Raw genomic sequence first — 27063 nt, 5'->3', positions numbered from 1 at the left:
AGTCTGCAACTTCAAAAAGCAGACATGGACCTTGGTACAGCAGTTAGATTGCTGGAATCTCTGCGCACCTTTGTTCTTTCCCAAAGAGATCTATTTGATCATTTTGAGCAGAAAGCCTTAAACATGTTGGGTGGCACCCCATCTTACAGGGCTGAACGGACGAGGAAACGTAAAAAGTTTGCTGATGAATCAGCATCCCCAGATGTTGTGTTTGAGGGAAGGCAACTGTTTCAAATAGAGACATTTATTGCCTCTATTGATCAACTGAGTTCAAGCCTAAATCACCGTCTGGAGGCCTACAAACATCTGAACAATTTGTTCAGTGTCCTTTTCTCTTTGGATACAGAGTCCAATGCTTCAGTCCTTCACAAGGCCAAGATTCTCACTGAATCATACCCATCTGACCTCAATGAAAGTCTTGGACAGGAGCTTATACAGTTCAAATCTTTTATACAGCTCAACAACACTGATGAGGAGAGGACCCCTTCAGGACTGCTCAAAACAATAATACATTTTGGACTACAGCCTACGTTTCCTAATACATACATTGCGCTACAGATTTTTCTCACTCTACCGGTCAGTAACTGTGAGGGAGAACGCTCATTCTCTCTTTTGTCAAGAGTAAAAAATGAGCTGCGCACAAGAATGACTCAGAAAAGATTAAATGCGTTATCTCTAATGGCAATTGAGAGTGAGCTGACAAGAGAGCTGGACTTCAATGATGTGGTGGATGATTTTGCAAAATTGAAAGCACAAAAGAAACCCCTTGCTTAAAGGTGCACTGTGTAAGATTTTTAGGTTATTTCCAGAATTCACCCATTCACTAATGTTAGGCTACCTGTTTTCATGAATACTTACCACCACCATAAAATTCTAAGTATCCATTATGACTTAGAGAATTGCACTTTCGCCATTTCTGGGAAGTGTCACCTGGATTGTGAAGATAGGATTGACTTTAGGCAGAAGCTTGGTGCTTTCTCTGGCAAACTGAACCTCAAGCTTCATTCTCTGCAGCTTTGCATTCTTGTGCAGACTTTCATCCACAAGGAACTTTTCAACTTCCCCACTATTGTGAAGGGGCCATCAAAAGATTTCAGTGTGTCCAGCATGTCTAGTCTCTTACTCTCCTTTCTTTGAGCCATCTCTTGTTTCTCATCTGCCCTACTCTCGAATTTTGCCTTCATGAATTTACTCCAGTTGAGTTCAACCTCCCTTTTTGCTTGTGCTGCTGCCTTGAAACCTCTGAAGCTCCTGGCACTTCTGTAAAATTATTGACCTATTGACTGCGTTCAGTGTGCCCAACTTCTTCAGTTTGTAGTCCACCTTGCCACATTGTCTCTCCATCCCAATGTTGTGCACAGGGGTGCCATCAATGTTACTAGCCTGTTCACTGACAGGGTCCATTGGGAAGGTCTCCTCATCCATCTTCTGCCTGGCCAGGACAGTCTTCAGATGGGGCAGCGTGAGATCTGTCAGCTGCTTCACTTCATCCAAGTATTCGGCAGCCACGTCTGACACTGAGTTCAGGACATGTCCAGTGCCTGTCCAGCCACTATAGCATTCTTGGAAATGGGCTATCTTGACCTGCATGCAGCCCTTGTACCATGAACTGGCCTACACCTTTCTTTGTGGTGCTCTCCGATGCATGTTATCATTTTACCTTTCTCCTTCTCCTCAAGCTTAACCACAAATAGATACAGACTTTGAGCCTCAATTTGCTGCACAGCTGCCGTTATGCCAAAGTGTTTTCCTAAGATATTATTTTATTTTTAATGATAGAAGGGAGGAAAAGGGGGCAAAAATCATGTCCGATTTAGTTTTTTGGGTGGGGTGGGGGGTTTATTTCATGATAGCTACCAACTTCCAATACATAATATCTCTCAAATGACCCAATGCACCATCACTGAAGTGGGCATAATCATTTTCCAAAATGTTTATTTTTAGGCCATTTATCCCCTCCCCCTGTGTCTGTGTGAAACCTGTGCTTGTCAGTGTCTGTGTGGTATACCTAATAGTGTGTGTGCAGTATGTGCACTCTTCTGTACAGGACAGTGTGCATGTCTGTTCACAGTATACAGTATTTCTTGCGCGCGGGGGGTTGAGGGGCCAAGACCATGTCAGGCCCAGGGGGCCAAAATTTCTCAATCCGCCCCTGCAACCAGGTCTGCGCTCATATTGTGATTTGAAACCTATAGTTAAAATTCACACATGATCTGGACTCTTAACAAATTTTAATGAACTGTTCCTTGGCATGTGGTGCATCCCTGGTAACAATTTCCTTAAAATCCATTCATAAGTTTATAAATAAGGCTCAGCGTGTGTCTGCAGCCTCTGGTGTTGGTTCTGCTCTCATCTTCATTCACCCTGCTCCCTGCTCTCTTGTTTGATCAGCAGATCCAGTCATGGATAACCTTTCCTGTGTTCTTGTCTGCAGTATAATACTTTTTGACTTCTTTGGGTGAAGCTGTCAATAGTCACTGCTGCCACCCTCTGGTTTAGGACAGAACTGTTCAAAACTCTGTGCAAGTTATCTTGTACACAGACAGACAGAAACACACAAATCGACTCAATAAAATAATGTCCTAGGTTGAGGTTATTAACCAATGAGTGGCTAACTTTCAAAATAAGCAGAGTGTTTCTTTCTACAAGAAAATATCAGAGATTTTAGATTAGTGTTGCACCGATACCAGTATCGGACAGGGCCCTGATCCAGCACTAAAATGGTCGTACCGGTATCTGCAAGTACCAACAAATCGGGCACCAATGCCATTTTGAGAGTTTATTCAGCTAATGTCAGCCATTCCAGGTAGGCATTCACTTTGTATTAATCTTTTTCCTACTTCACAAAGGTAGGTAGCAGCTTGACAAAGCCATGATGGCAATTATTTTACATCCAAGTAGTATGCAGTTCTTCATATATATATACACACACATTAATTTCAAACAGATGGTATCGGTATCGGACAATACTACACAGCCAGGTATTGGTATCGGGTCCAAAAAATGGCATCGCCGCAAAACTATTTTAGATATTGGCAGATAAAATTGTATATGAGTTTTTTGGCTAATACCCAGTATTCGCGTTGAGGGGGGATGAGGAGGGATGGTATCCCCCTTCTTAAAGATTTATAAAAAAATTATCCCGCTTCTTAAATTACCTTCCCCCCATACCATCCCCTGTGAAACTTTATTACTGATTGTGTTAAAGTTCTACTGTATATAAACAGTAATGGCAATAATATTGCGCCTTTGAAATTTGGGGGACTGTGGGCTTACCAGTAGCCTGAGCAAAATAAATAAAATTTAAGAAGTTGTCTACCATGATTATGAAGCTGATCCCAGTGGGAAATTTATCCTCCACATTAGTCCCTAACTACGTAGGGGCAGTGATAGCTAGACCAGTCCAGGGACTGACTGCAGTTCTACTGTAAGGTGCCCTGACATGTAACAACCATACCATGCATAGTGCTTTAGGTTAATAGAATATATTAATTAGGTTAATTATGCTTCCAAAAAAAATAAAAATTCACCACCCCCCTTCTTTTTTTCTTTACAACCAGACTACTGCTAATATTGGACTGATATCCCATATTAATATCGGATCTGGACATCCCAGATCCGATATTAAGGGAATCACAAGTTATACATGTTTGTAATCCACATTGTCTGAAAGCATCTAAAACTGAACATTTTATTTGATGTACGATGGCCGTTTGAGGATCATTGCATCTGCAGCGCATAGATCTACAACCTAACTACTTAAGAAAATGTTTCCTAACCTTTTTGCAACTAATTTGTAGTGCTAACGGTGATTAGCCTGCTCACTGAGTAAACTGTTGTCTACAGAGCTTCCACCTGCTGTTCTCTTAGTACTCCTGTTTCTCCACCACTGCATTGCTTATTGAAGAGGAAATATTTTTCACTAATCTTTTTTTTAAATGTTTTATTTATTCTTTTGTCAGGATCCAAACCAGTTCATCCGAGCGAGTGCCTTAAGGGTCTTGTCCAGTATCCGTGTCCCAATTATCGTCCCCATCATGATGCTGGCCATCAAGGAGGCCGCCTCGGACCTTTCCCCCTATGTCAGGAAGACCTCTGCGCATGCCATCCAAAAACTCTACAGGTAGGGTTTTTTTTGCACCTATTGTTGGTATTAGCTGCTGGCAAACGAGGGGGATTAAGGCAACATGGCATCAATGGCGCTCAAACGAAAAATAGCTTTGGTGTTATCAACTGATTACAGACACATTGTCTGGTACATACCTGTTTATTAAAGTCGTCATTTAATAGGTTTTTAATTTCGTTGTGTTGTTAAAAAGTAATTGTTTCTTTACATCTGCTAGCACTTACAGAATCGAATCGCTATCATCAATATTTTGAAGGATTTCTAAATCCTGTTTTGCTGTTAGATTTCTTCGGAAAGCAATTTTTTCCTAACCTGACTCCGCCAGATGGATTTGCTCCGCATATCCATCAGGAAACCTTCTGTTGAAGTAATTTTGGGAAGGGGCGAAAATACTGGTTAGCTGATTGGCCTATGTTGGTGATAGACGGGCCAAATAAACCAATCAGATCAACGAAGCATATGACGTACTAACAGAGCGACGACGAAAACACAACCACAAGCCATCCTACTCTTGCCGAAACCAGTCGGGAGAAGAGCAAAAACATCTTTTCCTCTGAGAAAAGCCTCCAGAGCAGTGTTTTGCTCTTCTTTCAGTGAAGAAATACTGTGTAATTCCGATAAAACTTGCTCGATAGCCACCCTAACGCTAGTTTCATCGGCTGAAGCCGCCATGTTCTTTAGACTGAACTGTCGCGCTTCTCGTTGCGTCACACCTCAACCTGCCTCAAAGCCAACGCTGATTGGACGTTCGTTTGGTGAACGGCTCCAAATTTTCTTTAACGGAGAGTCTCCAGACTGATCTGCGAGTGAAACCTTGAAAGCTCGCGAGATCAGGATGGTCTCATGAGGCTAATTTTTTCCATATTAGCCAAAGAGTTCTGGGTAGAATGTTGGTTGCTAGGTAACGGTACCGAATGGCAATCAACGCGTGAAGAATTTACACTGCGACTAATGGAGCCGTCAAAATGACGGCTGTGGGAGATCGGGTTAAAATTAACTATATTTAAGTTTTACATTTTTATTTTATTAAAAAAAAACTGTTAAAATTGACAAAATAAAGAAAAAGAAAAGTAAATTAACATGAGCAACATAAGATTAATTCTAAATATAGTTCTTTCCCTTTAAAATCTCAGAACCGTCAAAATGACGGCCTTGGGAGTTCTAGTGTTAAAACACAAACAAACCAGCAATTTAATATCAAATTGGACTGAATCAAATTGATAGCAATCAGTTCTTAATCTTGAGAATCAGAATTGAATGGATTCTTGAAATTTGAATCATTACCCAGCTCTAGTTTTAATTTTATTATTTTATATTAAATCGACCTTTTGGACTGTGGTGTTTTTCTGGGAACACATGTCCAACAGGCTGAACAGATTGAAGTGTGATTCTTGCCAAAAACCAACACATTTGTTCCTGAACACAGTAGTTTTGGAAAGTCTGCTCTCATCCATTACATCTCATATGATTCTTGAATTTTGGTCCGATCTGTTTACGTTCCTCTTGAAGTTATTTCTGGTAATGGCTTAATTTCAGTGAGCCATGTAGCTTTTATCTTTTGAAAAAAACTCAAATGGAAAGTTCAGGTTTGGTCCAAAGTCCTTTATCCACTGTATTGCAAAGGTGGAATTCAAGGTGGAATATTAATCTTCTGTTTAAGCTTCATGGGGCGGGGCTTAAAGGACATGTTGAATGACAACTGACATTTTATGTGGTTTGATCAAAATATTCACAACTGTTACATGAAGGAACTGCAGAAAATAGTCTTTAAAGCTTAATAACAATTTATGTTTCAAAGTCTTTTTCAGTTTTTCTTCAGTTTTAAAAATTATTTTTCAATAAAAAAATTTTCCAGTATCAAAATACATCCATTTAGGGCTGAAAAAATTGGGTTAACCGTGATTAAATAACTAATTTTGTTATTTATTAATCCTTAACTGGAGTATAGAGACTCTAAAACATGTTTTTACCTGACAGAGCGACCCACTTAGAGCAGTGATTATATCAAAAGTGTAAAACAATATATAAATATTTTGCATTTTTGATCAAAAAAATTTTTTCATCTGTCAATATGCTCTATCCAGAACTCCTCAAGTAGAGAATAATTGTTAGTTGCAGCCCTACTTCAGTTTAAAATCTTTTTTCAAAGGACTTTTTTTGTTTATTTAAAATGCTTCTTTATGCTGAGATAAAAAGGTTTTTGAATGATCTTTAGGTCAAAACTTTGGGTGCAATGCATGCTCTCCACATCTCAAGGCTTGGATGCCGAATGAACTTATGAATCGACCAACGCATGCCGATACTGAAACGATAACAAAACACTATATTGGCAACAGTCAAAGCAATGGAGTCGCCGAGCGGCTGATTAGAGGAATCCTTGTTGACACAGTCAAAAGTTTAGTCCAAGATGCAGTTCAGATCCTTTTGTTTTATTGATCTTCAAAACATGCAATGCAGCATTCAAGAAAAAAAAAAAACGAATCCAGAAGTTCAAGCTGTGATCAAGCGCAAAAGAGAACAAAAGAAACCATCCAAAGCTTAAAGCGGTCAGCAAAAAGCAGACATCCCCCATCACTCACTCACTGAAACTCATCAGGTGAGCAAAACAGGTGATCTTACAAATCACTGCTGACACCATGTGATCAAAACTATGCCTATCCTCTAAACACTAAAATCGACCAAAAATATCCGGCCGCTCTATCTCTAGTTTAAATTCTATCTCTGTTTGAGCTTTTTTGAGAATAAAAAGTCTCTTGATGTGCAAAGCTGGTAGACTGTAATCTAATCACCATCTGGGAACAGTGTTAATACAAAATGTTGAATCTGAGTGCAGAATAAGAATGTATTGCACTTCTTAGATTTGTATTAGTAAAATATGTTAAACTATGTATTATTCAGCCTATAGTTTACTACTTTGAGTTCTCCAAAAAAAACCCAAAAAAAAACAATGTAATTATATGTTTGTTTTTGTAAGACAAAAAGTTCAGACGTAGGACAGGTGGTTTGGTTAATGTTTATGTATGAATAAATCCAGAACTATCGTCCCTTTTTGAAAATGTTTTCTTTTTTTTCCAGCTTGGATCCAGAACAGAAGGAGCAGCTGATCGAAGTGATTGAGAAACTGTTAAAAGATAAAAGCACGGTGAGTACTCATTGAGTAGTTCCCCCCCTCGTGATGGTTAAGTCACACCACTGGAGGGCGCCGGAGTCAAGCAATACTCTCATCCCTCCAGCCCACAGCTCATTCAGCAATGCCACGGTTTGTTAACACCCACTTAAACCCACACATCTTCAGATGCTCCTTGTTAAGTGTCCATTTGGAAGGAATTTTCGCACTGATGCTAGTGTCAGCTTAATTTTCTCTCAGGCCAACTCCTCTTTTTTCTTTCTTTTTTTGTTAAAATGGACCTCAAATGAGCTGGATTCCAGGGTTGTGTATTTAGGCCAATTGCAGAAACAATGCAGACACGTCCATTAGAAGTCAGCAGGCAGCGCATTCGTTGTGAGGAGGTCACCGCGTATACTAAGGGTCTTTAAATGGCAATTTCAAATATGTAGATGCTGGCTGGAGAGTACACTGTGGGTTGTGCTCATACACGCAGATTGTGCACAGTTTGTTGTGATTAGGTATTCATAGAATCCAACTATCATTATACAAACAAAACAAAGCGGTGTAGGCCAACAGAGGGGGGGGTGGCGGAAAGCCCCGGTACCAGATGCGGAGCATATTTAGCCCCAGACGCTAACGAAGACAGATGACTTCTATGTGCTGGAGCCTGAATTGTGAGGCAGGGGACTGAGGGAAAGGGCAGCATCATCACACAGACACACAAGCGCATCAGCCGGTGATGAATAGTGAAAACCCTAAACACAGTGCATGCATAATGACTGAAAAATAATGCATTTTTAGGAGTGCTGCTATGTGAGGTTGCCAGACACTTAAAACCGTGCTTCTCAGTAAGCTCAATGCGTACCATAGAAGTTTTAAGATGAGCTCATAGCATGTTTTGATGCACTGGGATGTTGTTTTGGATCGTTAAAATACCTACCAAGTTGGGCGTGCATGTGGCATAGTGATTAGCGTGCACAACCCTTAGTCCTCGAAGTGGCCGATCCGGGTTCGAATCCGACCTGTGGGATGTCCATGTCTCTCCCCTTCTCTCATACACCCTTTCCTATCAGCCTACTGTCAAAAAAGCGAGCCACTAGTTCTGCAAAAACTCAAAAAATAAAAAAATATAATGAATCTACCAAGTAATTCAGATTATAATACTTCTATCTCATTGATTCTGGGTTTATGGCTTTTTGTAGACATGATGAAAGCATTCAGTTACTGACATTGTTCTAAGTCTGTCTCTATTAAATGCAAGAGGTCCAACAATCATATTTTTACCAATATTTATTTGATTGATCATGATCTGATGCCTCCAGATGTTGAAAGACATTAGCACAGGAAGGTTAGGGTTGCTATCCCCTGCTGTAAAATACGGTGTATTTACTTGTTGAAAAAAGATTAGATTGTTGAGTTGCTAGACAGTGGTCAGGGGCAACAAAGTCCAAAACTGTCTGATTCTAGGCGGCGTGTGATTTCTGTGTGCCTCTAATTAGCTCCACTACTTAAAATCCCAGGTAGACTAGAAATTATGTTTGTCTTTGCTTAACCTTCTGCTAAGTTTTTTGTTTTTGTGTCATGCAGTTACCTGGAAAACTTTAAAGAAACCATAAAAAAAAAGCTGAACATAATTGATTTTAACCAGAGACACCATGGTTAACTGTTGTCACAGCTCAGATTTTACAAAATCTAGCGGCATTGCTACCTAGAGATGAAGAGATTCATGTTTTTCCTATTCAGTCTGATCAGATACACCAATCTGAAGGAATTAACCTAGTACCTTGCCATGCCAGTAAAGGCAACATGTTTGACATAAACATTGTTAGAAAAAGGTAATAAATGAAATATTATAATCATGAATAATAATAATTATTGAACTTTATTGATCTCACATTAGAGATTTATTCATTTACCAATACATTTAACCCAGTGGTTCTCAAACTTTTTCTGTCATTCCCCACTTTGGACAAGGGGGAATTTTCAAGCCCCGCCTGTCCCCATCGCCCCAACACAATGCTAATGAAATATGAAACAATCTTAAAATGTTCCAATTTTATTGAAGTAACAAGTAGTATCTAAATACAAACTATCTACATCAAATAACAGCAAGCTCAAAAATAAAGGAAATAAAAATGCAGCTGTGTCAAAATTTGTATCAAGCTCAAAGATAGAAAAAATTAATGTGCCACTCTGCAATCTGTTCATAAAAGAAAAGAAATGAAATCCAACAGGCAAGACAGGTCTATTTATCCCTGCATTAGTGGCTGCAATGGGCCTGTTTTGCATTGCACAGTTTCTCAAAACGGGGTTGCAGGCTTGATACTGCCACTCTCAAGTCATGCTTTGTTTTCAGTGAAGCAGCAGCTGAAAAGCCCATCTCACAGAGATATGATGTGGCAAGGGGAAGAAGAATGCACACAGCTCTCTGCCCGATGAGTGGATACTCCCTCTCCACTCCAAACTAGAAACATGAACATGTGGCTGTGTGAATCAAACGCCGTTATTTATTTAAGATAAAATATTTCAAATTCAGTTATTTATGATCAACCTGCGCCGTCAATCCCGGCGCATGTGCGCTTCATTTGCAGTCTGGACGCTGAGGGTAAACATGCTGTGTCTCTGACTGCAGCGCTGAGAGGGACTCCTGCGATAGCGGGGGAGAACGGGGTTGGGAGGGAGGAGGCGCCCCACGGCAGCAGGACAAGAAAAGGAACGATACGTGCTTTCCCGTAACCCCCAGATTCCACATACTCCGTCAGCGCTCCGCTCCGCTCCGCCCCGCTGACGTACGTCGTGCGGAGCGCTTGTCTTTCATGGAAATCAATGAGAGCTGTTCCACATCCACCGCTACTCCTCCGCACGTCTCCGTCCACGTATGTCTTCTCCGTCCGTCACCGACAAATTACGGAGCCGAGCTATTTTTTGCTCCGCTCCGGCCAGGTCAAGATCCGCAATTGCAATCGCACCAAACAGGAAAAAGAACCTCGACAAATTCCGGTTCGTCAAATTAAAATATAGTAGCAACAGATCGGTGACTAGAAATTATAGCACAATTCTTATAAATATCAAAAAAAAAAATAAAAAGAATAACACCGTTTATTTAAATGATTGGATCCAAACTATTGGTTATTCACCAACCAGGAAGCAGATTTCTCATCTCCATTAAAATATTTATTTTATACCGAGGGACTTAAAGTTTAATCAAATCCATTCAAAAGAAACTTCTTATTACATGAATGAAAAGAGATGCTGAGTTGTAGAGAACAAGTTCATATAAAAAAAAAAGCAGTTTTGAATTATCCTTATCTCTGTTACAAAAATCTACAAATATATATATATATATATATATATATATATATATATATATATATATATATATATATATATATATATATATATATTTGGGCAGAAACTGAACATATGCTGGATGATGGTGGGATTTTTTTAATATGTCATATTAAATTAAGCGCTCACAGGGTTCATACAGGAATGAGTGACTCTAATTTAATGCTATTTTAATGCTATTTGAAATGATTTTAATGCCATTAACAAGAACCATGTACACAAGTTATTAGTGTACATGAAATATGGAGCTGTAAGCACAGTTCCATGACTCCTGTATGTATGTAAAAACACACACACACACATATATATACGTATATATATTCTCTAGCTTTTTCTCCGCCTCGAGCTTCCTTTCCGAACATACGGCTTTATAAACAGTTCCACGCAAATTAATAGCGATATAATATATCTGACGAAATTGTTTTTAGAAGCATTTTTATTAAAGAATCATAAATGCAACGATAAACATATTTAATTAATTTTAGTGCCAATTAAGGGCTTGATTAAAAAAAGAATTATGAATTGTAATTATTTTTAATGATCCGCGGAAACCCTGGTTCATCTGGCGCATGCCCTCTACGATCTCCAAGGAACTCAGAGCGGAGCGGAGGGGACAGCGGCGGCTGTAGGCTTTGCTTTGTGCAGGCGGTCTGGAGCGGAGCGGAGCGGAGCGCTGACGGACTATGTTCTCCAAAAGTCGCTAGATTTGTCGCTAGTCGCTTTTTTGAAAAAGAGTCGCTGGAGGGGTCTGAAATATGGCGACAAAGTCGCTGAGTTGGCAACACTGGGGCGCGAAAGTTTATTCCGTTACAAATAATATGCCGACGTCACGTCAATCATCATTTTGGCACTTCAGTTCCAGGTGAAATTTTTCTCATATCTAATGTTCTTTTAATTAGACTGCATGTAGGCTAGTAATGATTACTTTGTGGGTTTGATTGGTCTAAAAAGCGGCAACATACAGCTATAAGGACAGTTTGCTCTCACACGTTATAGTCACACACACACACACACACACACACACACACACACACACACACACACACACACACACACACACACACACACACACACACACACACACACACACACACACACACACACACACACACACACACACACACACACACACACACACCGGAACTTGGCGCGCCCCACCTGTCACGTCTCAATTCCCCACCAGTGGGTCGCGCCACACACTTTGAGAACCGCGGATTTAACCCTTCCTCTTGGGGCGACCAGGGAACTGTGTGGGGTCTTGCTCAGAAACCCAAAGTGGCAGTCTGTGGGAGTGGGACTTGAACTCGGAACCTCAGGATTCCAAGCTCTATGCCCTAACCATTAGGCCGCCACTCCTATAAATCATCGCTAGCTGCTGAGTGCGCTCTGCGCAAAGAAGTAAATAACTTTGTTATTGTAAAATTGTAGTCATTGCTTTACAGTAACTGCTTATTATTATATATATATATATATATATATATATATATATATATATATATATAAATAAATATAAATAAATAAATGGGATCGTAAAGCTGGATCGGCGTCATTTATGCGATATCCGATACAAATAACTGGTCTTTAACTTAACGATATTCAATTATCGTTTCGCTGCATTCCTATTTCCACATATATCTTTTTTGTTTTATAGTTGAAAGTTGTATCATTAGCTTAAAGTTGAGAAACATTTTTATATTTGCTGTAAAGCAGCCAGTTACCTTCTGACATTAAAACTGCTCTTCTTCTGCTTTATTATAAGTTGAGGTGTTGCTAATTCATGTTTTCTTAGTTGGTGCTTTAACGTTGGCAGGGAAATAAAACCGTAAGGATGCATATCGTGATAGAAACCCTGATTATTATCAATGAAAAAATACATCCAAGATAAAGATTTATCATTTCACTTAACTTAGATCCAGAACTGCTCAGCATTCTGGGGGAAGTAGGCAAAGGAATGGATTTGACTTCTCCACCTTTAATGGCCAAACTGACCCAGGTTGGCGGTAGAGCTGACCTCTTTATAAAGGTTAAAGGTTACAATCAAATTTTTTTTTTTTTTAAGCTACATTGCACAGACATACATTAGCTTACATTAGGGTTTTTCCTTTGTTCAGTGCTTCTTTATCACAACTATGAAACACAAAGTTTAAAACAAAGCTTTATTGACGATGCAATGACCATCAGGCTTTTGCTGATAATCGTGATTTTTTTTTTTGTTTCATTTGTCTTTCATCCGTCAATTTTGATTTAAAAAGGTTATAAATGTTCTCGCTAAAGAATATAACACATAAAAAAACGCTAAAAACAATAATTTAATGTAAACCATGTGAAGCGTAAAGAAAGGAGCGAAAAAAGTGCTGCCTGTTTCTTCCTAAAGCAAGATTTTAATTGGGAATTACAGGATGCCTCCTATCTGTGCATTATGGACATTTAGTTTTTGTTGTATTTCTAGAGTTTCCTGCTTTGATTCGAGCAATAAAATTGACATTTAGAAGCAATCCATCTTCATTTTTCTGTTTGTTTGGTGATAAATAATGTTTTAAATTGTTTATAATCTTATAACATTGCTGAGAATCAAATAATACCTGCAGTAAAACGGAGAAGTAATGGTGTTTCAGTGGTGCTGAAATCCTTGGTTCTCGTGGCCTTGTCCGGTCCTCCTGACACATGCTTTTGCTGCCGTTTAGCTAAATGCCTGTGGCACATGGCGGGCCGCTTGTAAGCAGGACGGTTTAAAGAGAAAATGGGAAGGCCTGATGACAGAGACAACATAGGAGTTTGTGCAGCTGTTTTACCGTGATGGATCTATTATCCAGCCATTACAAGATAAATGATCGATCTCTCCCATCTGTCCCTCCCCACTTGCACCTTCTGCAAAATTGAAATGAGAAGAGAAAGGAAGAGCCGGGGGCTGTGGGGGGTTGGTGGGTACTATGATTAGGGTCTAGGTGAGATGCCCATTAATTTAAGAGAAACCGAAGGGAGGAGGAACAGAGCAGGAGGAGAGGCCGACCCCACGCCAGGCCATCAATCAAAAAGCCGCACGTTGTCTCTGACGTGATGACCCAGCACTCTCTGCCTCCCTGGCACCTTAATTAGAATTCATAGCAAAATAGATGCAAGGAAACGGTTTGGGCCCTTCATAATTTTATTGGAAATTTATTGTTATTAGAAGAACCATTTGCTTAGTGTGATTTTTCCATTACCAGCTTGTCATGCAGGGTAGATAATATGGCTGAGGGGGGAGGAGGAGGCGTTGTGTGAACTCCATAGATTGGGGTGTCAGATTTGTTGATGGTGCATGGAGTTTACCTTGGGGCCGTATCGGAGAAGTTGGTAAAGAATGCACAATGCCATGCAACAGAACAAGCATCTCTGTTGGAAATAGAGCTGCACACTTACTGACATGGAGAGAGGGAGACTCACAGTTAAAAGGTTAGGAGGAAGTAAACCTCAAAGGTCACAATGTGGATGTTTAAACATGCTTCTTCAAGAGGATTATCAACATTGGAACTTGAAAATTTGAGTTTGATAAAATTTAATCATAGAAAGTGTTCTACCTGGATTTATTGGAAATAAACACTAATATTACAAATGCTGATAAACAAAGAACAAAAAACAACATTTTATATGGATCAATATACTGATCCAGAATGATTAAATGATAAATTATCCAAATTTGTCAATGCAAAAGGAAAGCATTGATCCATATCTTTAAGATACACATTTATTTTAAAATGTTCGTACACAAGACTATACTGAACAGTCCGTCTGATAATATGTGTTATTATTAGTAGAATTCTGTTCGATGCAAATGCCTGTGCAAGTTTAGAAATAAAATCGTATTTTATATATATATATATATATATATATATATATATATATATATATATATATATATATATATATATTTATCTATCAATCTGGTTTGAATTGAAATCAGATCAGACCGTAACAAACTTTGATATCGCTAATCCATATAAGATCACATTGAGATAAAGCTGCAGATTCACGGCCCTAATATTGATTACTACTTAAAACCCCAATGCAAGTATTTAGAATGAATAGAGACCTATCTATTAAGCTGTTGTACAAAACCTATTTTTTAGACATTAAGACGGGTTTAACAATCTAATATTTGCAGATTAATTAATACAGGTAATCAATTGACCATGGTAACTTTTTGCTGTTTTTGCTGGTTAATATTTTGTTTTTGGTTCATTGGTATGTCTTATAACCAAAACAAGATAGAGAGACCCCTACTTTGTTACAAAGTTGCAGCAACAGGTGGGGAAAGGGCAGCCTTTGATTATTATTTACTCCAAAAAGCCCCAGGATAACTGGTGCTTTCTCTCTAAAATGAATTTGTGTCTTTACATTACAGTAACGCCATAGTCATACATTTTTAGGGGTTTTGAAACCATAACTCTTAAAAATTGAAATCTGCTGGGCGTGCAGGTGGAGCAGTGGTCTTAGTCCTCGACGCGGCCAACCCGGGTTCGAATCTGGCCTGTGGTCCTTTGCCGCATGTATCTCCCCCTCTCTCATAAAAAAATAAAATAAAAAATCAAGTGTGCATCAATACCGATAACGGGCTCATTATGAATCCTGTTTCAGTGGTAGTGTAGCATCAGAGGAGACACATGCCGTCTTCCTCAATCACTCTCCTCAAGCAAGGCTCGCAAATACCCGGTTCAATCCCCACAGCCGGCACTCTGGGTCCCTGAGCAAGACCCTTAATCCCACGCTGCTCCCTGGGCGCCGCACAGTGGCAGCCCACTGCTCCCCAAGGGATGGGTTAAATGCATGTAGTTGATTTCTCCACTGTGAGATCAATAAAGTTCTATTTGATTTAATTTTAATTAATTACTTATAAGTAATCATCTTAATGTCTGGGAATCTAACAATCATTGATTGCTGAACCTAAGCTAACGTTATGTTGGAAAAAAGAAGTCTTTCCTTTGTTTGTTTTTTCTAAGCACATACTGATATTTTAATCAACGCTGGAAAGACATTTAGTTTGTTTCAGAGACAAGCCTGTGCTTCTTTTAGATTTAAAACATGGATATTTCTTTTTTTTTTATCATATATTGCATGTTTAAACAAACACAGATAATTTTTTCAGGCGTCTCTTTCATACAGGATCAAATCCAGCCACCATGCATGCAGGATGTATATGGAAACATTTCTGAAGGAGTAGGTTGGTCTAAGGACCTCATTGAATTCCAGTGTCACTGATCTGATGAGCAAAGTTGTAACATTTTGCAGCTAAAAATTCAAAAGTTAGCAGTTGGTTGTATATATCAAATTGGCAGAAAGTGAGACTCACCATCTTTGCAGATTCAAATGCTACAGAACGTCAAACTTCGGTTTTTTAAACATAAATCAACTTAGTTGATTCAGAAACCAGGATTGACTTGAAAAATATATATATATATATAATTTTATAGACAGCCAATTATCTTGTGTCTATATATGCTATGAACCTGTTATACACAGCATTCACCAGTATAATCATGTGTCTATATGCCATGCAGGCTCACAAAGTGTTTGATAAATTGGTTTACAGTATGATATCAGATTTTTTTTAACTTATGTCCAAATGCTTACATTTTAGTGTTTGCTGATACCAGGTAAAAATCTGAATACTAAGCAAAATGAGTTTTGTTTAGATCCTTGGATATTCATAGCAGATAAAGATGGACATTTACCATGAATCCGATAGATTAAGGACGCAGATTCTTACTTTGACATCATCAACATAAATGAGTCATTCTCTTTCAACACTCTTCCTTAAAAGTGCCATTTTTCAATAAACTTTTTGTTTTTGCTCTTTTGACTGTAGATTTTTGCTGCTTTATCAGCAAAAATGCTTTATCAGCATTTTTTTGTCTGACTTAATCATTCCATTTTTTTACCGCTACATTTAATATTAATAATAATAATAATAATACATAGGGTGTTGTGGGTGTGCTCGCTGTGAGTGGGTCTGTCTGTTGAGCAACAAAGGGACAGAGGGGAAACTCTCCAAATAAAAGATGAAAGACGTGACTGAAGCACAACTGTGGTCCAAAAATTGGCTCGCCTTCTGGCAAATGGTTATCTGGCATTAAACCAGTTCTAAAGAACTTTCAATTTTGGTCGCGTTTCGCTCCCCCAGTGGACAAAAGCTGTTTTGTTTTGCCTAAAGGAAGACAACATTTCCCACAAGGACCAGTGGTGTATAAACCATTGCGTGGTAAAATGCTGATCTCCCGCTCACCTGCAGCTGGATTGAACTACATTTCTGTCTCTAGTGGTTGTGTGAAAGATGATTAGTAATGAGGTAATGAATCTAATTTTGGAGAAATAATGTAAAATAAAAATGTTGAAAATAGGAAAGGTTTACCTTTGGTTTGGTGCTGCACTGCCAACATCGCCCCGCCATTGCAAGATAAATTATCAAAATTTATCTAAAACCTAAATTGTTTGTTTGATAACTATTTCCCTACATGCTGTACCAGGCCTGCAAACCTGCTAATTCCTTTTTGGAAAAGGTGGAGTTGTCTCCAGCGTTTTGCAGCCTAATATAGACGGCCCACAGCAGGGAAGCTCCCTTTATTCCAGGTACCCCAAACCTCCAGTCTTTTCTGGCATCTGAAAGTTCCTGAAATTCTGAAAAAAATTTTTTAGCAGAATGCGGTTTTTGCAACAATTTGGCTCTAAAGTAAGCCACTGGGTCCACTCAGCCTTTGATCAGTCGCAGACTAGTTCTTGGGATGTGGTTTTTCATGATTTTAGCTCTACTGATGTGATCATAAAGAGAGTCTCACGGAAAAAGAAAAAGAACAAGAAGCAGCTGCTTTGTCCTTAAAGCACCGTGGGGGGCACGATTGCATATCCTGTCAGAGTGACTTGTTAAGTTTGTGGGAGAGGGGGTTTCGCAGCAACTGGAGAGGAGAGTCCATAGCAGAGCCAACTGCATCTTCCTCAATCAGTGGTCAAAGTTAATATTAGTGTTGCACCGATACCAGTATCAGAAAGGCCCGGCAATAAAATGGTGTTATTGCTATCGGCGAGTACCAGCAAATAGGGCACCAATACCATTCTTAGAGCCAAAAGTTTGTTCAACTATTGTCACCCATTCCAGGTAGGCAATAAAAAGATCTACTGGATTCACTTTGTATTAGTCTTTTTCCTGCTTCACAAAGGAAGGCAGCAGCTTAACAAAGCCATGATGGCAATTATTTTACATCGAAATAGTATGTAGTTCTTCATATATATAGACACACACATCTATTTCAAATAGATGGCATCGGTATCGGCCAGTACTACACAGCCAGTTATCGGGTATCGGGGCCAAAAAATTGCATTGGCGCAATGCTAGTTAATATCAACATGCACATTGGCCCCCCAATGTCCAAAATTATTGTCAGTTTGTTGCCCAACAAGGTAAAGCATGTCACCAATGGACTCCTGGACAGTTGTCAAGTGTGTTCTAGATTGATGAATCATGCCTCTCGGTCCAACAATCAGATGTACACTTGTGTTTGCAGGAGAACAGCAGTTGTAAAGTTTGGTGCAGTGGAAATGTGGTTTTCAGAGGTTGCATTCAATCCTATAGTTCCATTGAAGGAAACTCTGAATGCTAATGATTCAGTAAATCATAAGGACTATGAGGGGAATATCACTGAAGCATTTTTACTTTTACTGCTGCTGTTTAATTATCACCTAACTACTTTAAAGGCCAAAAGAGTTTATTCTAATCAGAGCTGTAAATTGCTATTATGTTGACTGAAATTAAAGTTGTAGTACAAGTTGCAACAGGAGTTATTTCTTCTAACTGTGCTTTATTTCTCTAGAGTCTGCATATTACTGCTTGTTTAAGGGATAAAGTATTTGCTCAATTTATCTAAGAAGAAAATTGCTTGAAATGTTCATAACCTCAGTTAGCGGATTTAACTGTAAAAAAGGTGCATTTAAATGGCAAAGGATTTTTTTTTTTTTACCTATTCTGTGAAATCTTTCCTCCAGCTGGTGGCCGGCAGTGTTGTGATGGCCTTTGCGGAGGTGTGCCCGGATCGCATTGATCTGATCCACAAGAACTACAGGAAGCTGTGTAATCTGTTGGTGGATGTGGAGGAGTGGGGCCAGGTGGTCATCATCAACATGCTAACACGCTACGCCAGGACGCAGTTCACCAGCCCCTGGAAGGAGGTCAGGCATCTGCTATGAGTTTGCTGCTACAAGGTTTAGGTTTGCTCTGATCTTTCAAAGGTTTTAGGTCGAACAGGTCATCACGACTCAGCATATAGACAATCATGTTTTTAGGTCTGATATCACCCAAAAATATAAATGGAGGTAAATAATACCAAAGACCAAAGCTTTTCAGAAAATACTTTGTTTTCATGAATTAATCAGAACAAAGAACATTTTTATTCTGAGCAACTTCTGATTAGATGTGAAGGATCAGTCTGATTTACTATAAGGTAAATATTTTACCCATTTCTCCTTTTGACCTCATATTTAAATCACCAACAATGTTCACTTTAAAATACAACGTTTCAATATAAAAGCTGCAGATTAAAGCTCCTAAAGTATCTTGATTGATTAGGTGACACATCCGGAAATAAAAGATCGTCCTCTATATACCTTTAAACTAATAACAATCAAAGGCAGCTCTAAACAAATGAGTTTTTAACCTTGACTTAAAAGAACTCAGGCTTTCAGCAACTTTACAGTCTTCCTGGATTTTGTTCCACATAAGTGGAGCATAGGAACTAAATGCTGCTTCTTCATGTTTGGTTCTAGTTCTGGGGGTACAGAGTAGACTGGAACTAGGGCCGTTTCTCAATATGCGTTGTTGAGCATTCTCGTGTGCTTGTGACACGTCATCAGCCCGCCCCGCCCTCTTTATAGAGTTTGCATCAGGGCAGACTTGTCCATTCTCGAGATTGACAGCTGTCCCAGCATGCACTGCGGCAGCAGCAGCTTTCAATGGAGCGCTCCATTGAAAGTTAAAAGTTCTCTTTTCTGTTGCTGTTGTTCAATAAAAGTATATTTTAAGATCATTTGAGGCGAGAATATTATACTTTAAAGCATCACTATATTAACCCGACTCCGCCAGATGGATTTGCTCCGCATATCCATCTGGAAACCTTCGGCTGAAGTAATTTAGGGAAGGAGCGAAAATACTGGTTAGCTGATTGGCCTATGTTGGTGACAGACGGGCCAAATAAACCAATCAGATCAACGAAGCATATGACGTACTAACAGCCAGGCTACTCTTGCCGAAACCAGTTGGGAGAAGAGCAAAAACATATTTTCCTCTGAGAAAGGCCTCCAGAGCAGTGTTTTGCTCTTCTTTCAGTGAAGAAATGCTGTGTAATTCCGATAAAACTTGCTCGATAGCAACGCTAACGCTAGTTTCATCGGCTGAAGCCGCCATGTTCTTTAGACTGAACTGTCGCGTTTCTCGTTGCGTCACACCTCAACCCGCCTCAAAGCCAACGCTGATTGGACGTTCGTTTGGTATACTGCTCAAAATTTTCTTAAACGGAGAGTCTCCAGAGTGATCTGCGAGTGAAACCTTGAAAGCTCGCGAGATCAGGATGGTCTCACGAGGCTATCACTATATGGTCCATTTACCGATTTAATGCGTAATAAAAAAAAAAAGATACTTATACTTAAAGATACTTATACTTATTAATACTATTATTATTATTATTAATTTCTTTCCCTACCTCAGCCAGTTTATTAACAACAGTCTTTCCAAGAAAGTTCATTATAAAGACTGCTCTCCGCATTACTGTCCGCCATGGTTGTAGTTTTTCTTCCCTCTGCTGTGTAGCAAGATGCAGGATAGGGACTTTTGTTGAGTATTAATGGCGTACAGGTCAGATGAATACGACCTGGCCGTTCAGACACAGGTCGCATTTGAAAAGATCAGATACATTTTGCATTCCCAACCACAGCCAGTAGGGGAAGATGAGAGACCTCTCAATCGCTGCATAAACGTGTAGATTACAATAACAGGGACTTAGAAGAGGATTTATTGAGGTAAAAATGTTACGGTTAACTGCTTCCAAAATTATAAAAAATATACTTTGCTTTTATTTAATAGTCTCACAACACAACAACAAAAAAACTCTGAGTTCTGAATACTTTTGTAAGTCACAGTAAGTATCTCAGAAAGAGACAGTGATTCTCCAAAAATCCAGTTATAACGTTAATGTTTGTGTTGCAGGATGCTGTTTTTGACGAGAACCACGAGAAAGCCTTTTATGGCTCCGACTCCGAGGAGAAACCAGACCAGAAAGAAGCAAAGCCTTACATCATGGATCCAGACCACAGGCTTCTGCTGAGGAACACCAAACCTCTCCTGCAGAGCAGGAACACTGCTGTGAGTTAAAACATTCCTCTACCGCCCACATGTCCAGCTCCTTTTAGAGAGTTATCTAACAGATTCACCTATAGAATATGTCATGCACGTGTTTGTGTTGAAATAATCAGTGATTTTCCTTTTTTCATTTCCTTTAAGCCCCTGTCACACCATGACGTTTTAGCCAGCGTATGTCTGACGTTCTAGAATCTCCTAAAACCCTGGCATACGCTGAACTTTCTATGCTTTTTTTCAATTTTGGGTATATGCATGGAGTATTCATAACGAGTCCAGAACTTATGTCCAACGACAGCCTAACTTGTGCATAACGCACGGCAGCTTAATGCCCATGAAATGTCACAAGCCAGTGTCCTGATGGGGGCAGCAATGCGCCCCGAGTCGCCTGGCCTTCATAAAAAGATTTGATTGCGGTGTTAACCTAGCTGCTGTTGACCGCTCGCCATCAAAAAGATAGAAAGAAAGAACGATTGCAGTCGCAGCAGATTCAGCATCATGTCTGCTAGGGGTGTAAATCACATCCATCATGGCGATTCGATTCAGTATCGATTTCCTGACCCAACGATTCGATAATTTTCGATACTGAAGAATACACCATGATACGATTCGATTAATTGGTTCATTTTTTTTCTTACAGGCTAGACAATGTTTCAAATTTGAAATAAATCAATTAAAGCTGTAATATCGTTATGTATTATTTTTTTTTTTTTTTAGAAACAACAGCAAATAACAGAAGTAGCAAATTTGCATCAAAAAATACTGCACAAAATCAGTGCAATGAATGCAATTCAATACATCGCTTCAGATGTCCCTGCCCCCTCCACAGAAGCTCCGCTGCGCCTCTCCCAGATTGTAGCTCACCGCAAACAGTGCCACAGACAGGAGGCTGGCTTGTTTTGTTTTTATGACCGAAATTGTGGAAAACAACTCGTGAAGTTTGACCCGCTAGAAGAGCGAGGTGCGCGAGAACGCTGGGACCCTTTTTCCACCTGGATCTCCGCTCTTTTTGGCCCTCATGTCCCTCCGTCGTCGGACTAAACTCGCCCCCACTTCCTCATCGCCTCGGCCGTTTCTATACCCACAGCGTGTAGCTCAGACCACGCTTCAATATTGAGCATCAATCAAAATGTCTGTGTCAAGCTTACTGCGACACACTGCTGTAAGTGTATAACCAGGAAGCGAGGTAGGAGGGCAAAATAGGTTTAGCGCCACTGCAGCACGGGAGGGAGAATTACGCCCAGGAGCAAATGGATGAAAATAGACCGGAGGAAAAACACAAAAACATGAATCGATACTTTTGCGGACGTATCGATGCATCGGATCGTCGGCTTTTGGATTGATGCATCGATACAAAACGATTAATATTTACACCCCTAATGTCTGCTAGGATGTTTGTTGGCTGTGTGCGTGATCGCAGGGAGGATCCATCACACTCACCTTCTCACTCACCCTATGATAGGGATGAAGAGTACTGACGGTTTCCTTCTATGAACCCCCTTTTATACCAAAACGCTGCCAATACACCACTAAACAGTAGCTATAAGATAAAAACACGTTCAGCGGTCGTCTGGAACACGTCAAATACGTTGGTATAAGTTGGAGATAAGTTCTTGATAGGCTTAGCAGTTATGCACTAGTTATTCATAGGTTTTGCATTAGCCAAACACCACAACTTATGAGTAACTTACACTTAACGTATATCAACGATCAGATAACTGACCTATAACTTATGGCTCACGTTGCTGTCATACGTCTCAATGAACTTGCCGTATATCGATTAGTTTGAGCGTACTTCAGCTTGCTCATAATTTATACAAAACTGACCAATAACCTATCCAATGTATGCCAACGTTTTGCCAAATTTTTGGTACGTCAGGCATACGCTGGCTAAAACGTCAAGGTGTGACAGGGGCTTTACATCATGAAATTAACAAAGGTCCAGAACCAGTTTAGAAAAAATAAACAAACGAAACAAAATTCAGCTTTGATTTTATGAACTACAATTATCCTAAGAGGAATTAAAAAAAAAACGATGTATTTTGCTTACGTTTATTAAAAAGTAAAAGATCTGTATTTATCAAATGGATCCAACATTTTTTATGATAATATCTTGTTTTTGATTTTCGATTGGAACAGACACCTTCCATTTATATATTCCTTGTATATCTCTTAGTTGCTGCTGCAGGGAACCTTTAAACTAAAAAAAGAAAACTGATTACACATTTCCATCAACCAGGAGTCTCAAGGTCTCTGTCTCAGTGTAGCAGCGGGAGGAAAAATGCTCCCAAATGAAAGTGTTGATTAAAATGTGACATGCTGTGTCTTTCCTCGTGACAGCACAGTGACATCCTCCATCTTCATAGATTCCTCATGCTCTCCGTCCTGCCTCCCTGCGATGGACACGCGTCCTCCCACCATTTAAAGCTCCCCTGAAAAATTACCTTCTACCAAATGTAGAGCTGGACAAAATTATTGTTTTTTTTTCTTTGAAGTGATTATAGATGTGTGCTGTTAAGGGAAAAAATCCTTTTAAAAATCAAAATTTCTTTGAGGATTTACTTTGTATTCAGGTTGTGATGGGTGTTGCTCAGCTTTACTGGCATCTAGCTCCTAAACATGAAGTGAGCATCGTCACCAAGTCACTCGTTCGACTGCTAAGAAGCCACAGGTAATCAAGATAAAAACTCTAAACGTAAAGCTCTCTGCAGCGCCCCCTGTGATCACGCTTAAAGGCTGTTTTTCTTATTTTTATACAGAGAGGTGCAGTACGTGGTGCTCCAGAACATCGCCACCATGTCCATTCAGAGGAAGGTGAGACTTGATCATGAAACAGAACCTCTCTTTGTTTCCAATCATTCCATTCTCCAGTATCCATGTTTTTTATCGCTTGTTTCCAAACAGGGGATGTTTGAGCCATACATGAAGAGTTTCTATGTCAGGTCCACAGATGCCACACACATAAAAACACTGAAGGTAACGGACTCCTGCATTATCACAAACTACCTGATCTCACTAAATAGTGAGCATGAATTCATGGAGTACATGTACATTTACACTACCCTTGAAAAACCGATCCATGCCGAGACCGGCTGACTGCAGACCAGTTCCAGAGCTGGGCTCAGCTTGGTTTTTCCCTGGCTCGGTTCTCTGATAACAAGAGCGCATGAGCAGAACGCGTCATTTCCGTCTGGCTGCACATCCCGATTCACACTCTATTCCAGTAGTTGGCGGTAATGCCCCTCCGGAAGTTGCTTGCCAACCAACACAAAACAGAAGAAGAAGAACACTATAAACAACTATAAACATCCACGAAAGGTTGCTGTCTTCGCCTGACCCTCCGCAAACACCGAAGTACATTAATAATAATCATTCCCTCTTTCTTTTCTCTTTCTTCTTCGTCTTTTTCTTCTTGTGTTTTATGGCGGTAGGCAAACAACTTTTGGTGCATTACCGCCACCAACTGCTTTATTTCCTCCTTCAATACTTGCAGTAATGCCGCAGATCGTAACTAGGAGTCGAGGAACCAAGATATCGTGATGTGTAAACGGTCGTCAGAACCCAGTTCGGCCTGGTTAATTTATCCGAGCTAGGTTCTGACGACCGTTTACACATCACGCTATCTCGGTTCCTCGCCTCCTAGTGATGATCTGCGGTATTACTGCCAGTATTGAAGGAGGAAATAAAGTAGTTGGTGGCGGTAATGCACCAAAAGTTGTTTGCCTACCGCCATAAAACACAAGAACAAGAAGACGAAGAAGAAGAAAGAGAAAAGAAAGAGGGAATGATTATTATTAATGTACTTCGGTGTTTGCGGAGGGTCAGGCGAAGATGGCAACCTTTCGTGGATGTTTATAGTTGTTGTTCTTCTTCTTCTGTTTTGTGTTGGTTGGCAAGCAACTTCCGGAGGGGCATTACCGCCAACTACTGGAATGGAGCGTGAATCGGGATGTGCAGCCAGATGGAGATGACGCGTTCTGCTCATGCGCTCGTTATCAGAGAACCGAGCCAGGGAAAAACCGAGCCGAGCCCAGCTCTGGAACTGGTCTGCAGTCAGCTCGGTTCGGTTGTGTCTAGCTCGGTTCAGTTCAGTTTGCTTTCTATTTACACACGATAAGTTACCTCAGTTACTGAGCTCGGACCGGTCTCTGCACGGTTTTTCAAGGGTAGTGTAAATAGGGTATATGTGTGTTGCTTGGTAACCTTTAGACTTAGACAACATTTGTTGTTTAGTTTTTTTACACAGAGCTCTCATCACATTTCCATTTTCTTAAAGTGCAGCAGTGATCAAATGTAAACATGGTGCAAAAAAAACGCATTGACATGGTCAGGTTGATGCAGTCTGTGGCATGATTTAGAGTTTTTTTTCAACATTCAGCTTTCTGATGGGGGTGGGCGAGAAGTTTAGATATTTAGTAAAGTAAAATGATCAGGTTGGCAAAGTAAAATGTGTTCCTATACATCACAAGTGAGAATCGATGTTATTCATTGTTTGGATTTAGAATACCTTTATATTTTTACCTGCACAGTTTCTAGTAAATGAAAACCAATATTTCAAATGCATATAAGCAGGATTCTTTGAAAAACTATTATAAATGTTTTGCTTTTTTAAATCACCCGGCTTATTTATTAAAGACCCATTGCCACCCACATGTTTTCTTTCTTGTTTTCCAAAGCTGTAGCTATTCTTTTATTTGTGCAATTATTAATTTAATGCACCAATCTGTAGAAATGCCCACAATGTTTATCTGTTTACAATGGCTGGGATGCAAATAAAGTTTTGTATTAAAATCCTATTTTTTTTATATTTTTTATTCTGTGTTCTAATAAATGTGCTTGATGGCAACATTTCTGTTTTTGATTTTACAGCTGGAAATCCTGACTAATCTCGCCAATGAAGCCAACATTTCCACCATTCTAAGGGAATTTCAGGTTTGTTTTTTTACTCATGATTATTGCTTAAAAGAAATACGATTTTCCTTCCTTGATTGTTCTTCTCATGGTTGGAATTGAACCTCAGACCTATGTGAAGAGCCAGGACAAGGCGTTTGCTGCCGCTACCATCCAGGCCATTGGCAGATGTGCCACCAACATCTCAGAGGTCACAGACACCTGCCTCAACGGTCTGGTGTTGCTGCTTTCCAACAGAGATGGTAATAAATGTGAGATAAATGCGAATATACGGTGCTGCATGTGTTCTTACTGCTTGGCCTGTTTCTACAGAGACAGTCGTGGCTGAGAGTGTGGTGGTCATCAAGAAGTTGCTGCAGACTCAGCCCACCCAGCACGGTGACATCATCAAGCACATGGCCAAGCTCTTTGATAACATCACTGTATGGGTTATCCTTTTTCACTATGGCCCTGAATTAGAAACACTTTAGTTGATTTTTCCTCTCTATTTTTGCAGGTTCCCATGGCTCGAGCCAGCATCCTGTGGTTGATGGGGGAATACTGCGAGAGGGTGCCGAAGATCGCACCGGATGTGCTCCGAAAGATGGCAAAGACTTTCACTTCAGAAGAGGATATTGTAAAGCTGCAGACCGTCAACCTGGCAGCGAAGCTTTACCTGACAAACTCTAAGCAGGTGCAGAAGGGTTTCATGCTAAGTTCAGATCATGGTTCATATGTTTTGATTAAAGACTCTTGATTAAACAGATACTGTATTTTACAACAGTTCCATCGGCGCAATACAGGGATTCCCCCCAAACCAAATCCTACCATAATATTGTAACCATAAATCTGTCAGATCACAAATATATTTCTCTCCACATGAAGAGCTGCTTGTCTCCCCTAGCTCAGTCTTCTGTACAGAATACCAGGCTGTCTTGGTGTCCCGGGTGGGGATGGTGGTTGGGAATATCCCATGACCAAATTTTTATAATGGGAAAACAAAAAAAGGAAATAGCCTAGTACTATTTTATGAATTATTTATACAGACCAAGGAATAAAACTTAGATTTAGGGCCCTGTCACACCTTGCCAATTTAGACAGCGTATGCCCGACATCCCAGAATCTCCTAAAATGCTGGCAGCATGCTCAACGTATAAAAAAACATATTCGCAACTTATCCAAAGTATGCCGGCGTTTTTGCCAGACTTTCCGTACGTC

At 39.9% G+C, this 27063-nt stretch overlaps 1 protein-coding gene across 3 annotated transcripts in view; it reads left to right on the top strand.

Moving 5' to 3' along the window:
• ap3b1a (adaptor related protein complex 3 subunit beta 1a) overlaps positions 1-27063 on the top strand; it is a 112752-nt gene that overhangs the window by 31148 nt on the left and 54541 nt on the right. For all 3 annotated transcript variants that reach the window (XM_038292512.1, XM_038292513.1, XM_038292514.1), the window contains exons 5-15: positions 3963-4123; positions 7202-7268; positions 18594-18776; positions 20806-20961; positions 23529-23626; positions 23715-23769; positions 23860-23931; positions 25825-25887; positions 25976-26108; positions 26179-26288; positions 26363-26539. In XM_038292512.1, the coding sequence (XP_038148440.1) occupies positions 3963-4123; positions 7202-7268; positions 18594-18776; positions 20806-20961; positions 23529-23626; positions 23715-23769; positions 23860-23931; positions 25825-25887; positions 25976-26108; positions 26179-26288; positions 26363-26539 (1275 nt within the window). The remainder of the gene's footprint in view (positions 1-3962; positions 4124-7201; positions 7269-18593; positions 18777-20805; positions 20962-23528; positions 23627-23714; positions 23770-23859; positions 23932-25824; positions 25888-25975; positions 26109-26178; positions 26289-26362; positions 26540-27063) is intronic.

The sequence above is a fragment of the Cyprinodon tularosa genome, unplaced genomic scaffold (genome assembly GCF_016077235.1).
Source record: "Cyprinodon tularosa strain WSP-4 unplaced genomic scaffold, ASM1607723v1 ctg313, whole genome shotgun sequence".
In the NCBI taxonomy this organism is placed as follows: Eukaryota; Metazoa; Chordata; class Actinopteri; order Cyprinodontiformes; family Cyprinodontidae; genus Cyprinodon; species Cyprinodon tularosa.
This window is presented reverse-complemented; position numbering and strand designations above follow the sequence as displayed.